Genomic DNA, 15,461 nt, shown 5'->3' on the forward strand with positions numbered 1-15,461 from the left:
CTGAAACGCGTCATCCGATCGCCTGATTGAAAAATAAAAAGTATCGCCAGTGCATTTTTCGAAAAGTATGCTACGTGAAAATAAAGAAGGCGCAAGATTTAATCCGTTATTCTAAATGCGGCGCAAATTTACTTTTGCTTGCTTGGAAAATTGAAGATTCCTCTCTAGCCCTTCAGGCTTTAAACTCAATGGCTTACTTTGCTCAAAATTTAACTTTTTCTCTTCAACGCTATTATTATCGTCGTTTTAACAAGTCGGGCTGAAAAAAGAAGTTAAGTTGGCCAGTACTAAACACTGTTAATCAAATTCACCTCTAAGCCAGCCTGAAGCTTTAAACAAAATTAACCGAGTTTTTAAATTGACCTCATTTCATCAAAAAGTCAAATATAGTTGATAGATACCGAAGTCCTCTGTATTTATCGAGTTATGTATCGTCTAACGAAGATAAGTCTTTAAGTATGTTTGTAAGAGCGAACATTCCTTTTTTGGCGGATTTTCATAAAAATACAAAGATTTTCGACACTGTTTTTCAAACCTTTACATCTTTGGAGCAGGCGTGTTCTGCAATAGTGCCAAAAAAAGCTTGCCATGAAAAATCCATGTCATGATATCTCATGGAACTAAACCACCTCCTCACCAGAACGAATACTATTTCCAACCAATCGTATTGTATGAATATCAACTAGCTGATGTTTGATTAGACAAATTCAACGGATTATAAGCTGATGAAAAAGTTAACGGAGATGATGAGCGCGGTAGAACGTCACGTTCCGTCGTTAACCGTTTGTTACGTTTACACGTGGCTACGCAGACGGCAACGCAATCACGTGACTGAATCATGGGCGGTCCAATGGTCCATCGATTAGTTAGAGGGTCGTATCTAAAAGTTACAAAGAAATAAAGATATTAATTTAGAACCCTTTTCTATGGATTGGCAATATAGTGAAACCTACCAAAACGAAAAGCTTGGAGGGCTGAATTTTTCAATAACTAAAAATTCAGAAATTAGACTAGCTTCTTCATTTTTCACAGAATTTAGTTTTACAATGTAGCTTTATATAGCCCCTGGAGGAAGCTTCTCAATCCTGGCCACACAAAATCTTTTGATCCGAGCTTTTTTGAAAGCGGTACAATACGCAATGGTAAGACTACTCAATAGCTGTGTAATGCATCGAGAGCGCTAGATCTACTTTTCCTTGAACACTTGCAATACTGCGCAGTCTTTACGTTAGGTAAAGTTTTAAAATAATAAAGGAGGTAGAGTTTTACAGACGGGAAAGCCTTTTTTTAACTACGCAGAGATCGAAATCTGTCAGACATGAAAAAACATTTAACATAGAATATAAAAAAAAAAAAAAAAAATATTTTCAACTGAGGATTGTTTATAAAAACATGAAACTGCCAGTATTGAAACAATAATTTTCATTACTTCAACTACGATATAACGCTTCTAACTTCGGTTGGTTAATCACTCTTTTGATGGATAAAAGCATTGCTTCAACAAAATAACATTGAATATAAAATAAACACAATTATAAAAAATACTTACTTTTCAACAGTGTTCAAATACTGGTGACCATCGAAACCACCGCAAACGTAAAGAAGCCCGTCTAATACTCCAGCCCCTGCTCCACTCCTAGGTGATAATAAGGGAGAAACCATGATCCATTGATCTGTATCCGGGCTATACCGTTCCACCGTTTGATAACGTCCGGCGTGATCGGCAGATGTCCCGCTTACGGCGTATATGTCCGAACCACCGATAGCGTAAACACAATCACCCATTGCGGCGCATGCAACCTGTTTTCTGAGACAAAAAATTATGAAAATTTTCATTATTATGTACCAACTCAAATTTTACCAACAGTAATGTAATTTTTTTAAAGAAAACATTCAAACTTATGCAAATCAAATGATTTAGCAATTTTTTCAAGGCCTATTTCTTCCGCTATTCGTCAATCATTTAAAACATAATGGGTGGTGAAACTTAAGATGGATTTACCAGATGTTAAACAATCAGCCAAGATTCTATAAAATGAAGCCCAACCCTAAATTTCATCATCACTATCTTATGAAGTACTAAATGTTATAGAAGATAGAAACCTTCTCTCTGAAAACTTCTGTAACTAATTTAGGGGACTGAAACCTACCTTATTGGTATTATATTTCGCGTGTTACAAAATTTCGCGATTGCCAGTTTCTGGAAATTTTCGCGTGTATTAAATTTCGCGATTTACTAAATTGGGCATTTTCAAAAAGTGGGAATAAAGAAAGAAAATGACCGATGTCGCTTAAAACACAACGTATTGGGTGTAAACATACCAAAAGTGGTATCAAAACTAGTGACAAAAATAGTAACTAAGTGTAACAAATAAGTATTTTCGATTTTCGGCCTATTTTGAAAATTTTTCGCGTGTATTTAATTTCGCGATTTTGTATTTTTGAAAAGTTTAAACGGTATTAAATTTCGCGAAATTTGGCAATTTTGTAACGCGCGAAATATAATACCAATAAGGTATCATATTCGAATATATCCCATCATACCTTGCAACGCTCATTGACGCAATAACAATCCACGTGTTGGTTTCAGGATCATATCTTTCACAACTTCTCAAATTGCATCCGTCTGATCCACCAATAGCATAAATTTCACCGTTCAAGACACAACAACCTACTCCAAAACGAGCTTGTGACATTGATGCTATTTGAGACCATTTCATGGTTTTCGGATCGTAACATTCAGCAGAGCTCAGTGGAGAAGAACCATCGAAACCACCTGTTAAAAATAACAGAGACGGAGTTTTTATAAGATACTTTAATAATAGGTCAATTGACGTAATAAAAATGACGCGTTCTTTAGAAAAAGTAACGAAATTGTTTTATTACTGGTTAACGACCAACCAACTAAATCAAATAAGAACTTGTAAAAACTCCATCTCGTCCAAAAAATAAAACTGAAGTTGAGTGAATTAACTCTCAATGTGTCTCAAAGACGAGCTAAGAATTTTCAATAACTACCACTGTCATTGTTGAAAAGAGACTTTGCTCAAGATTTACTTTAGATTTCAATTCAAGCATTTTTATCTAAAATTATGGATAGTTATGAAGTAATCTTAAACTTTTCTGCTAAACTTATGTGAGGAACAGACAAATCTTTCTCGGAAAAATTAGAAAACAAAGTACAGTTGACTCTCTCTCTAATTCGATCTGCAAGGGACCAGAGATTTTCTTCGAATTAGAGATAGATTCGAATTACAGAGGACATTTTGTGCTACTTTATGTAGCTGTGGGGCCCGATATTTTCGTTCGAATTATAGAAAGATTTGAATAGTAGAGGTTCGTAATCGAGAGGGTTGACCGTATTCCAATCTTACCGATGGCGTAAATTTTACCGCCCAGTGAAGCCACCCCAACACCATTCCTTTTACAAGACATTGGCTCTAGCGGTATCCAAACGTTATGAAAACTATCGAATTTTTCAGCTGTGTTTAGCCTGGATGCCTCATCACCACCACCACAAACAAAAATTGAAGAACCGAGGCTAGCCATGTTAGCTCCGAAACGAGATATAGACATTTCAGCTAAAAAGAAAAAAAATAAAAAAAATAGTTTAAGAAAAAAACAAATCTTGAAGCTACTTTAAGTTTAAAGATTACCATGTTTTTGGCAAAATTGATCATAAATGATAAAACTTTACATGGAAAAAAATTCAATTCAGAAGTCTTTTTTCCTTCGAATTCCCTTCGAATTTAGGCTTATGATGAAAATGTCATTTGAATACGTGAAATATCACCGACGACTTGACAAAAAATGGAGAGAGAACAAATCAAAGAGTGGAAAAAGAGAGCAGACGAGATGAATTTTAAATGGAGGGTACAAGGAAGCCCTCATGAAAAATTATATTTTAAAAATATTTTTTGTACAAGAACTGTTTAGATCCCATTGTGCCTGAACTAATTCTCTAGAATAATGTTTCATAGAGTTCAATTAGACCTAGAAATATATTGCTATAAAATAAAAATAAAATGAATAAAATTTTGACTTTGAGAAAGAACACACATGAGTCAAAGCAAAAGAAGAAATCACAATTTTCCTGAAATAAGATTGTCACTGATAGAAATTCTACACACGATTGTGTAGTCGGTGAGGTACCAGGCCTGAACTACAATCGGCGCCAAAATATATAAGCAATTTTGGGTAATTTAACGTTTTTCAGAATTTAAAGATCGGGCGAGAATTGCAGTTTCAGTACTTCCACTTTGTTTCATTGGATTTTTCTATTTGTGAGGAGTTCCAGGCTATATTTTCATCCTTATTGGAACAATTTTGAGCATTTAGATCCTTAGTGTCATGTTAAAACTCAGAGTTAAAACTCTACCTTCCAACCGTACTTTAAAGCACATAAAAATCACTTCCGGTTTTTAAATTTTGAGGGAATTCCCCTTTTGTGCCAAATATTACGGTGGGGGATTGTAGATACCCCTAAGCTGGATTTTCTCATTCCAACACTCCGCCATTACCCTTTTTGCTTTGCTGGAACTATAAAACTATCCTTACCTATAGCTTTCCATCGTCCCTCCTTGGGATCATATTTTTCACCACTTTTAGTCGCTTCACGTCGACTCATGCCGCCGACAACATATAAAATCTGCTGTGTCAGCGCGGCTTTACGTGGCAGAACTTGAGCGACCGCGGATTGTGGTTTTCGTTTTGGTAGAAGTCGAAATTCAATAGCTTCCATTAACAAATCACTATAAAAGTAAAAAAATGCAATGTGTTATACAGGAGATTGTGATGATTGTACTATCGTACACATTTTTTATAAGGTACCACAATCACCCTCGAAATATATTGAGATTTTAGTGTATTTTAACGTTTTTCAGAATTTAAAGTTCGGGCGAGAATTGCTATTTTAGTACTTCCACTTTCTTCCATTGAATATTTCGATTTTAGAGGGTTTGGTGGCTTCTAGGCTATATTCCAAGCCTCATTTGAGCAAATTTGAGCTTTTAAATCCTGAGATCCTAAGGTCTTGAGTCTTAAGATTCATGTTAAAACTCAGAGTTAAAGCTCTACTTTCCAACTGTAGTTTAAGGCGCTTAAAAATCAATTGTGGTGTAAAAATCAATTGTGGTGTTCAAAATTACACGGGGAACTCCCCTTTGTCTCAAATATTTAGTGGATGATTGCAGGTTGCTGAAGGTCGAGGCTTTAAATTAGCCGATTAGCCTTGACCTAATAAATATGGTATAATATCAGATGTGGCCAAAGAAAATGTTTCAGAAAACGCACTAGAATGCTAAACAACCCCAGACCTATAAAGATATATAATGACGTTTCTCCAGAATATAAATTTTCAAGCACATTTCATAAAGATAGTCCGGAAACCTGGCAACGAGAAGTCGATTTCTGTGTCTTGCCAATTCTCTATATAACGTCTAAAGTCAAAGGTTTTTTTTTTTTAACAAAAAAGTTTATAAACACCACTGTGTCACAGACCGGCTGGGACCCCAAACCCACTGTAAAATCTGGCAAAAATTTCGTCCCCGGTAGAAAAATATTTCAATTCCCCCACTGGGAAATTGACTTATATTTCATCCCCACTCCAAATTAAATGTTTTAAAATTGCACTCTAAAACCATTCCCACTAGGATGGATCACAATATAGAATTTCTATCACCATTGGGATTTCAATAGGAATATAATTGTGTCACTTCATAACGTTATGAGAAGGGTATTGTGTAGGTCTTATCTGTCTCGCCAACAATATAACACAAAAGAGTCTGAGCCAGAATCTTTGTCTACATAAAAGCGTGTGTGTAATTTACAGACCTGCATTCACGTGAGTCACGCACGACACTTTCGGTAGCCACACGATCCATGAGGTATTCAGGTGTCAACAGAGAAAACCGAATGTTTCGACATACTTGAGCCGCGTGACACTATAAAAATAGATAAACATTTCACGGTTGATTGTATGGTTTGATATAGTGAGCACCTAACCAAAACTGGGATTTTGTATTCTGTTTCTTAGTGAGTTCCACTTTGATGATTTTCGAAAAATAGAAGAAGCCGTTCAAGTGTATTGACGCAAATTCGATTTCTTTGCTACTGCAGGGGCTTCGTAGGCTATGAGTGACGTCAAAAAATCGAATGTTTAGAGTCTGAAAACCCGGGCTCCAAACATTCGAAAAAGTCGCAAAGTGGAATAGACGTTAATTGCGTTGAAAAAAACGCGGGTGATGTCTAATATAGGCTAGGTTTTATAATACAGTGGTTGAAGTAAAGTCTCAGACTTTAAAGGTTTTGTTTTAAATATTCTATTTTTACATAAGTGTTCCCGTTTCATATCAGACACATATTTCATATCAAGACAGTGTCTACCTATTGTTATATTATGCTAATATAATCAAAAAATTTTCTTTTCCTCTTTCTGAGCTCCACCTCCGTGTCAATCCAATGTGAGTTAAAATTGATGAGTAAGCAAACGATATCACTCTTATATAAAAACAAAACCTTTAAGTTGATATCGTCAATTTTTACACATCAATTTTAAAATACAAGCTTTTTCACTTTAAATTGACACGGATATGGAGCAATATTGGATAGAAAGAAGTAAAGAAAAACAATTTATTGTTTATTCATCAGCACGAAATCGAGCATAATATAACAATAGGAGACACCGTCCTGATATGAAACATGTGTCTGATATGAAACGGGAACACTCATGTAAAACTAAAACTTTTAAGTACCATAAAACCTTTAAACAATAAATTAGACAAAAGTTCTTAAATTTTCTTGAGTTTTCTTGAATTTGAAAAAAGAGGCTCCTTTTATACTATCTGAGACAGAAAAACTTTGTACTCCACTGATAATAACTTGAAACGAACAACATAGTGGGAACAGTTCACTTCAAATTTTCTTATCTTATGGAAACCATGTAAAACTATAAGAGTGGTTTAACATGATGGTAGCTTTAGTTATGCACAATACTCTTAGAGGCCGAATAAACGGGGAGGTCAAAATAAAGGGGGGGTTGGAAAAAAAATTCAAAATAAATAAACGGTCCCCCTAGGTCCCCCTAATTAATACGGATAATGAACCTTTAAAAACCCTAAAAAAGGGTCAAAACAAGGAACTTTCCTTTTGGTAGCTGGGAATCTTTTCAAAAATTAATAAACGGCTGGGTCCTAATAAGGTCCGGGGGGTTGGAAAAATTAACAAGCAGGGGGGGGGGGGGGGGGGCGTTTAATCGGCACCTGAGTGTATCTTTTTACCATGTGAAAACCACTCACAACAGAGATTAATCTAATAAGACTGGCATGGTTGGCAAGAAAAGAATTTACAGTGGAAGTAAATAATGGACTTTAGAATGATATATAAATTTTATACACTTTCCGATCTATCTATCAATGCTGAGGATATGATAAGCTTTCAAACAACAAAGCTAAAATGACACACAGAGTAAAAGGCACAAGTCATTTAAAAACAATAATCGACAAATTGACAAAATTAATGGACCCGAATAACTGCCCCTCCTTACCATTCGCCTTTCACGGTCATACTCGATCCAGGCCACTGCTGCCTCAAAAACGCGTTCCTCTGACGTCACATTCAGGGCATTGTCTGATAATAATTTGTTGACAAAGTCAAGAGATATGGAACAGAACTTATCGGTTTGAAGAACCTCGTTGAAATGGTTGACAGAATATGAAAAAGCCACTTGGGCCAATTGTTGACAAGAATGAGAATCTGCAAACTCGTATAACCCTAAAATAAATAATCAAAGGAATCACTTTAATAAGATTAATTTTCACCAGGTTCAATATCACGAGCCAAAATATCACTAAATATTCTAGAATTATTTTCGCAAATCCGCAAAAATAATTCGAATATTGTGCCATTTTGAAAACGGCATTTTTTGTGATAAACGGCAAAAGTTACAGGGTATTTTAAGCCGAAAATATAATCTTCGCGTGGATTCAATTTTGCGAGACAGCAATTTTTGCATATGAGGCAAGATCTTGAAATTGAATCTGAATTGAAGTTGAAATTGAAATTGAAGTTTATCCGATACAATACATAATTTTAAGAGAAATAATTTTCGAAGAGACTAATTTTACTATTTCGAATATCAACACTGAAAATAAATGCCGCGAAAAATCATTTCATAACGAACCGAAACAATTTTCCGATATAGTTAGTAAAGAAAAGGGGATAATTTTCCCAGATTTATAGATAGATGGATAAATAAATGAATAAATTCAAGGTCCATAGACACTCTTCTAACATACCTAAACAATTCTGTGCATCTATATTTCTTTTCATAAAGTCGCAGCATGCTTGTTGTAATCTTTTCAGTTGTAACATGCCAGCTATAGGGACATAATCTTGTACATTAGTGTCTTTAATATCGATACGTGACGAGTAAAAATAATCGATAATTTCTGAGAAAGCTTGTTCATCATGGACGTGCATTTTGATCTCTGATAATTGAGATTCCATTAACCCACCTGGAAAAGATAATTTGGTGAAAGTAATTTGTTACCATCGGGAAGAATCTTAATTTGCCTACCTTAAGGGACCTAATTTTGGTGGGAACTGATTGAAGCAAACTGCCAAAATTTGAAAAAATATTCACAAAAATCAAGCGAAACTTCACTCGCTAATATAAGTTTACGCTCAAATTATTTCCCAAATTTTTTTGTAGTTGACAAACTAGGTTGTCTCAACTTTCCTCTAACAGTGTTTTTTGCATTTTATTTATAGAGACGTTAGATAGAGTTCATTTTTGACGTTGTATCTCGATGTGGATCCCAAGGGCAGAGCAATTTAAATTTCAAAACAAAAATTTTCTAGCAATAGAAATATTTGATTTTAAAGACAAATATATTACCTGTAAACATAGCTTGAAAGTAAGGGCTTGCAGCAGACAGCACAACTTTATGACAAAGAATCTTTTTTGATCCAACCAGTAAAGTGACGTCACATAACTGTTCGTTAATCCTCAAATTATTTAACATGGATAAAATTTCTTTTGGATGAGAAATATCACTGAAATGAACATCTGTTTTACTGGTGTCAGATGGTGGTGTTGGTTTGTAGTTAGTCTCTGTTGTGTATTGTTGTTGATCCGCCATTTTTTTTTTCTTGTTTCAAGGAATTTACTTCAAGATTATGCTGATAAATCGGCTAAAAGATAGAAAAAACTGTGTTAAATAGGGCGGAAGCTAGTTTTAGTGAAGCTGCTGTGAAATTTGCCTTGTAACTTAACTTTTTGGAAGGGAAGAAATCATGAATAATTAAAGTCAAGAACATTTCAATTTTTTGCGAAAATCTCTTTTTAATTTTATTTCGCAAAAATCTCTTTACCTATCTCTAACATTTTGCAAATCTTTGGAGGAGGAGGGGCTCCAGTAAAGATTTTTAATATTTTTGATAGACTTTTTTTATTTTTCATGAATTTGGAAAGTATTATTAAATTATAGATTGACACGTTGTGACTTTGTCATGATTGATGACGTAAAATACCAATCACACAGGTAGCTGACTTCAAATTTTGCATGAAGTCTCATATGGTCAAGGCCTATCATTGGCAGTGTAGTATTTTGGAAATCTCGATTGCATAGAGTCGATATTTTTATGTGGAACTTTGCTTTTTGATAATTCTTTTGATGCTGAGTCCAGTGATGTAGACTAGGAGTGTTTGGCGAGGTGGCCATTTTGAAAGAAAATGTTAGAGATTCAAATAACAAAAAAACCACTTAAATAAATTACTGCTGGAGTAATTAGTTATTCAAAAGACTGTCACGTTCTCACAAACAACTATATATGAAGGGTGAGATTTTACAGCTGCTCTTCACGCAAGGCATTGAGATGCCAAGGGTGCCAAAAAGAAGGACCGTGTGAAATGTGGCAATCTCATTGGTGGAAATTTGATAAACAGCTGTGAAGGAGCGCCCGGAAGCAATAAGTAGAAGAGACCGTTTTTGTTGCAGATTTCGATATAAACTGCTCTCAGGGATTACTTGTCAATGTGCTATGTCAACTTATCAGTATTTGCTGTACCGCAACTTGGTCTAATGTCAACACCCCTCCTCTAATTCCGACACCCTTTTTATCAGCTGAAATTTAGAGAAAGGTTGAAACTGTTTATCTTTGCTTAGTGATCAGAGAGGATAAAGAAGGGTTTCGGAATTAGACAAGAGATGTCGATATTAGAGTATATACTTACAGTATTGTATTGTTGCAAAAAGGGAAAGATAAAAGAGGTAAGACTAGCCTAGTTTCTAATCCTGATACGGTCAACTGCTCTAACTTGGGACTATCTGACAAAACATGGGACGGCAATTCGGCCACCATTTCAGCGAACCTCCAAAGTCATTTGATTTGTTTTGATTTGAGTTAATAAACGGCGTAGTACAAAATACACAATTTTTCTTTCGCACCGAGTAGACTTTTAAATCAAAATATGAAAAAAATCCGTAGTGGAACACACGCAAATGTCTGGAAAGAAGAAGATCAAATTAGTGGCAATACAATGGAGCATTTGAAGTCACTCGCACAGCAAGTTACACACTTGTTATTTTTTAATCCCCTCGGGCAAAATTTATTCTCCAATCATATCGGGTCATATTTCGAATGAAAACAAACAAGCAACATGCTGAATGGACCTACCAGTTGATAAAAATCAGATAAAAGTAGGCATTCTACATTTTACTATTGGTAGTGAGCAAACACAATAAGTTTTAGAACAATGCAAAAACGTCTGATTTATTTTCTTTTATCATTGTGTAACTTGGTCGTCTTTTTTGAAAATTTTATGAAGAAAAAAAATTTTCCGAGAAAAATTACTTCAGCCACATTTTAAGGTACCTTGCACTCTATCTTTCTGACAAAAATCAGGAAAAACTAATGAAGCAATTTTGCACCAAGTCCAAAGAACCTTATTTTTAGGTAGTTTTTGGCCCAAATTTACCCCAAATTTTTTTTTCAAAATCAGGCTCTGTCACTTTTTAGGCATTACTATTTTGTATCATTGTGCAAAAATGAAAAAAAATTAATAAGCCGATCCCGAGAAAAGCTGCTAACAGGAAAATGGTAAAACAGAATTTCCCCCAAAAAAAGAAAATTCGTATTTTAAGACGAAAAAAAAATTTCCGAGAAAAATTACTTCAGCCACATTTTAGGGTGCCTTGCATTGCACTCCATCTTTCTGCCAAAAATCAGGAAAAACTAATGAAGCAATTCTGCACCAAGTCCAAAAAACCTTGTTTTTAGGTAGTTTTTGGCCCAAATTTGCGAAAATCCGTATTTGACGACGAAAAAAAATTTTCCGAGAAAAATTACTTCAGCCACATTTTAGGGTACCTTGCACTCTATCTTTCTGCCAAAAATCAGGAAAAACTAATGAAGCAATTTTGCACAAAGTCCAAAAAACCTTTTTTTTAGGTAGTTTTTGGCCCAAATTTGCCCCCCAAATTTTTTTTTTCAAAAATCGGGCTCCGTCACTTTTTAGGCATTGCTATTTTGTATCATTGTGCAAAAAATTAAAAAAAACTAATGAGCCAATCCCGAGAAAAGCTGCTAACAGGAAAATGGTAAAAGGGAATTTCCCCAAAAAAACGAAAATCCGTATTTTACGACGAAAAAAAAAATTTCCGAGAAAAATTACTTCAGCCACATTTTAAGGTACCTTGCACTCCATCTTTCTGCCAAAAATCAGGAAAAACTAATGAAGCAATTTGCCACCAAGGTCCAAAAAACCTTATTTTTTAGGTAGTTTTTTGGCCCAAATTTGCGAAAATCCGTATTTGACGACGAAAAAAAATTTCCGAGAAAAATTACTTCAGCCACATTTTAAGGTACCTTGCACTCCATCTTTCTGCCAAAAATCAGGAAAAACTAATGAAGCAATTCTGCACCAAGTCCAAAAAACCTTGTTTTTAGGTAGTTTTTGGCCCAAATTTGCGAAAATCCGTATTTGACGACGAAAAAAAATTTTCCGAGAAAAATTACTTCAGCCACATTTTAGGGTACCTTGCACTCTATCTTTTTGCCAAAAATCAGGAAAAACTAATGAAGCAATTTTGCACAAAGTCCAAAAAACCTTTTTTTTAGGTTAGTAGTTTTGGCCCAAATTTGCCCCCCAAATTTTTTTTTCAAAAATCGGGCTCCGTCACTTTTTAGGCATTGCTATTTTGTATCATTTTGCAAAAAATTAAAAAAAACTAATGAGCCAATCCCGAGAAAAGCTGCTAACAGGAAAATGGTAAAAGGGAATTTCCCCAACCAAAAAACGAAAATCCGTATTTTACGACGAAAAAAAATTTTCCGAGAAAAATTACTTCAGCCACATTTTTAGGGTACTTGCACTCTATCTTTCTGCCAAAAATCAGGAAAAACTAATGAAGCAATTTTGCACCAAGTCCAAAAAAACCTTGTTTTTAGGTAGTTTTTTGGCCCAAATTTGCGAAAATCCGTATTTGACGACGAAAAAAAATTTTCCGAGAAAAATTACTTCAGCCACACTTTAGGGTACCTTGCACTCTATCTTTCTGCCAAAAATCAGGAAAAATTAATGAAGCAATTTTGCACAAAGTCCAAAAAACCTAATTTTTAGGTAGTTTTTGGCCCAAATTTGCCCCCCAAAAATTTTTTTCAAAAATCGGGCTCTGTCACTTTTTAGGCATTGCTATTTTGTATTATTGTGCAAAAAATTAAAAAAAAACTAATGAGCCAATCCCGCGAGAAAAGCTGCTAACAGGAAAATGGTAAAAGGGAATTTCCCCCAAAAAACGAAAATCCGTATTTTACGACGAAAAAAAATTTTCCGAGAAAAATTACTTCAGCCACATTTTAGAGTACCTTACACTCTATCTTTCTGCCAAAAATCAGGAAAAACTAATGAAGCAATTTTGCACCAAGTCCAAAAAACCTTATTTTTAGGTAGTTTTTGGCCCAAATTTGCGAAAATCCGTATTTGACGACGAAAAAAAATTTTCCGAGAAAAATTACTTCAGCCACATTTTAGGGTACCTTGCACTCTATCTTTCTGCCAAAAATCAGGAAAAACTAATGAAGCAATTTTGCACAAAGTCCAAAAAACCTAATTTTTAGGTAGTTTTTGGCCCAAATTTGCCCCCCAAAAATTTTTTTCAAAAATCGGGCTCCGTCACTTTTCAGGCATTGCCATTTTGTATCATTGTGCAAAAAATTAAAAAAAACTAATGTGCCAATCCCGAGAAAAGCTTGTAACAGACGAACGGACAACGGTCAAATTAAAGGACCTCCCGGTAGGTCCAAAAAGTTAAAAAGCGCGCGCTATCAGTGAAAGTTATCATGACGTGTTATGACAGAAAGTACGATCAGTGTAGCTGGAACCTCGATATTCCAGGATTAGAAAAAGCTATACCTGATATCTTTTCTCTTTAAAGAATCAACAAGCCATCAACATCGATAAATTACACACATACTTTTAAAATTATCTGCCATAATGTCTTTCTTAAAGCCGTTCTGAAATTAACAAATCGGGTTAGGTATCGGAATTCCTATGGGAGTTCTTTTCCAAGATTTGTAAAATAGCTAAGTCGTCAAAAAAACTTTTCCCAGGGGTTTGAGGAATAAATAAAACTGTTATCATTTGTTTTTTATTTAACCATATATTTAAATTTGCGCTCAAAAATACTTAAATAAATAAGTTAATAATATTCAATATACTATTTGTATATCTCAGAAAATAAACACTTACATATATACAACATAGTTTATCATTTGGAATACCCCTGTGTCTGGACCATTCTATCGTGGGCGCATAATATGTCGGAAACTAAGTAGCACCCAAGATTGCCGCCTCATCTTTATTTGCCCGCGCAAAAACGCGAGCTAATCATTTTTTTCTCGCTTGCTCAAGGGCAAAAGGAAAGTGATAACTATTCTTTGAAGGAAAAATGTCAGAAACAAACCCAAAGACCCAAATATGTATTTTGTTGTTGAGAATCGATCCTGTGAAGATGAAAAAATTTCTGCTGTGCGTTTTTTTTGGAACACTGAAAAACTCTAATTTCAATTCCTCAAGGTAAAGAGGTTGAGAGATTTGGGTTAGCGAGGCAAAAATTGCTAAAAAACTGGTAAAATCGTAATCCTCAAAAATCGAAGTTCCAGCCTCACTGATGATTGATAAACTTGGTGGAGTTATCAAACAGTTACATCAAAATGCCTCGAAAATGTCAATATGAAAATTGCGTAATCAGAGAACATATGTCTCGCTCATTATAAAATGGCCGAGACAAACTTTCAATAATTGGATTGTAACATCGAGTTAAGTCTCTTTTGTTAAGTCACTAGGGGGTAAATAAAACAGACCTTGATACATTTATCGTTCGTTTCAACTTGACGATTCGTTTAAAACTCAGCCTCCTAAATATTTGGAGTAGGTAAAATATGTACAAAGAAATTCATACTTTTCCAACCCGGCGAATCTTTAAAAAAGAAGAAGCGAACAATAAAATATAATTACCCTTTCCAAATAAACCTCTTCGGTGGCAAGCATAGCCTACTCTGACGTTATGTGATGGGAGTTTGACATAGTAATGTAATGTTGTTTGGGGAATTATGAAGTTCTCTGGAATTTCGATTGCATTTATTCAGGTTGATTTTTTATGGCTTCTAATGGTACTTTTTCTAACGAGTTTGATTGCTCTGTTCTCACACACTTATGTCTTTTTTTTTCGCGTCCTTTTCCGTGATTACTTTTATTTATATTTTTAAAGACAGGTAAGAAGGCATATTGATGTAGCTGTCAAAACAAATTAAATTTTTTGTCAAAGAAATTTAACATTAAGTGAAAATACAGGCCAGATATTACCAGTAACCAGTCAGTCCTATGTTTCGACCAATTTAGAGTCCCAAGTTAGAGCAGTTGACGTATACGAGTTTAAGTCTAGACTGAAGGTTGGAATCCCTGATTGAAACTTTGTTCCTTTGGAGGAGAGGGGGGACATAAAGTTTTTCAATCAGTGTCCAGTGATTCCAACCTTCCTATTTTTCTCTGGAAAGGGTGCTGGAATTATGGATGAGGAATGTCAGTATTAGACCAACTTCTTTATAGCCAATAGAACCTTTTTTATTATGCTAATAAACTGATAAAAGGTTAATAAAAAGTTTACCTTTAATTTTTTTTTTGTGTTATTATTAGATCTTCAATTTGTCTTCAACATTGCATCTCCCATTTCTCATTCAAACAGCATACTTTAACTCGTTTAATGTAAATTTAAATCAGCAAAGGTTTTTTTTCACTTCCGCTCAAAAGTTTTTCTTTTCCGACTTTTTCCAACTTTTACATCTACCATTTTTGTTGTCGTTTTTTGTCGGCTACCGGTAACTTTGCTGAAGGTATAAACTAAAGGCTGAACTACACTGTACAGAAGACTTTCAAGCAGTTACCTTTAGTTTAAATGTAG

At 34.7% G+C, this 15,461-nt stretch overlaps 1 protein-coding gene across 1 annotated transcript; it reads right to left on the reverse strand.

Annotated features, from left to right (window-relative positions):
• Nucleotides 1–459: 459 nt before the first annotated feature.
• LOC136812779 (kelch-like protein diablo) lies at nt 460–15,357 on the reverse strand. The gene is made up of 10 exons (XM_067069302.1): nt 15,168–15,357; nt 8,897–9,192; nt 8,295–8,513; nt 7,544–7,770; nt 5,833–5,942; nt 4,558–4,751; nt 3,375–3,581; nt 2,545–2,776; nt 1,550–1,807; nt 460–880 (listed from the first exon to the last, which is right to left on the reverse strand). Exons 2-10 carry the CDS (start codon nt 9,138–9,140, stop codon nt 679–681), a joined length of 1,893 nt encoding a protein of 630 aa, XP_066925403.1. The 5' UTR covers nt 9,141–9,192; nt 15,168–15,357; the 3' UTR covers nt 460–678.
• Nucleotides 15,358–15,461: the final 104 nt, after the last annotated feature.

Source organism: Clytia hemisphaerica, unplaced genomic scaffold (assembly GCF_902728285.1).
Source record: "Clytia hemisphaerica strain Z4C2 unplaced genomic scaffold, Clytia hemisphaerica genome assembly, whole genome shotgun sequence".
Lineage (NCBI taxonomy): Eukaryota > Metazoa > Cnidaria > Hydrozoa > Leptothecata > Clytiidae > Clytia > Clytia hemisphaerica.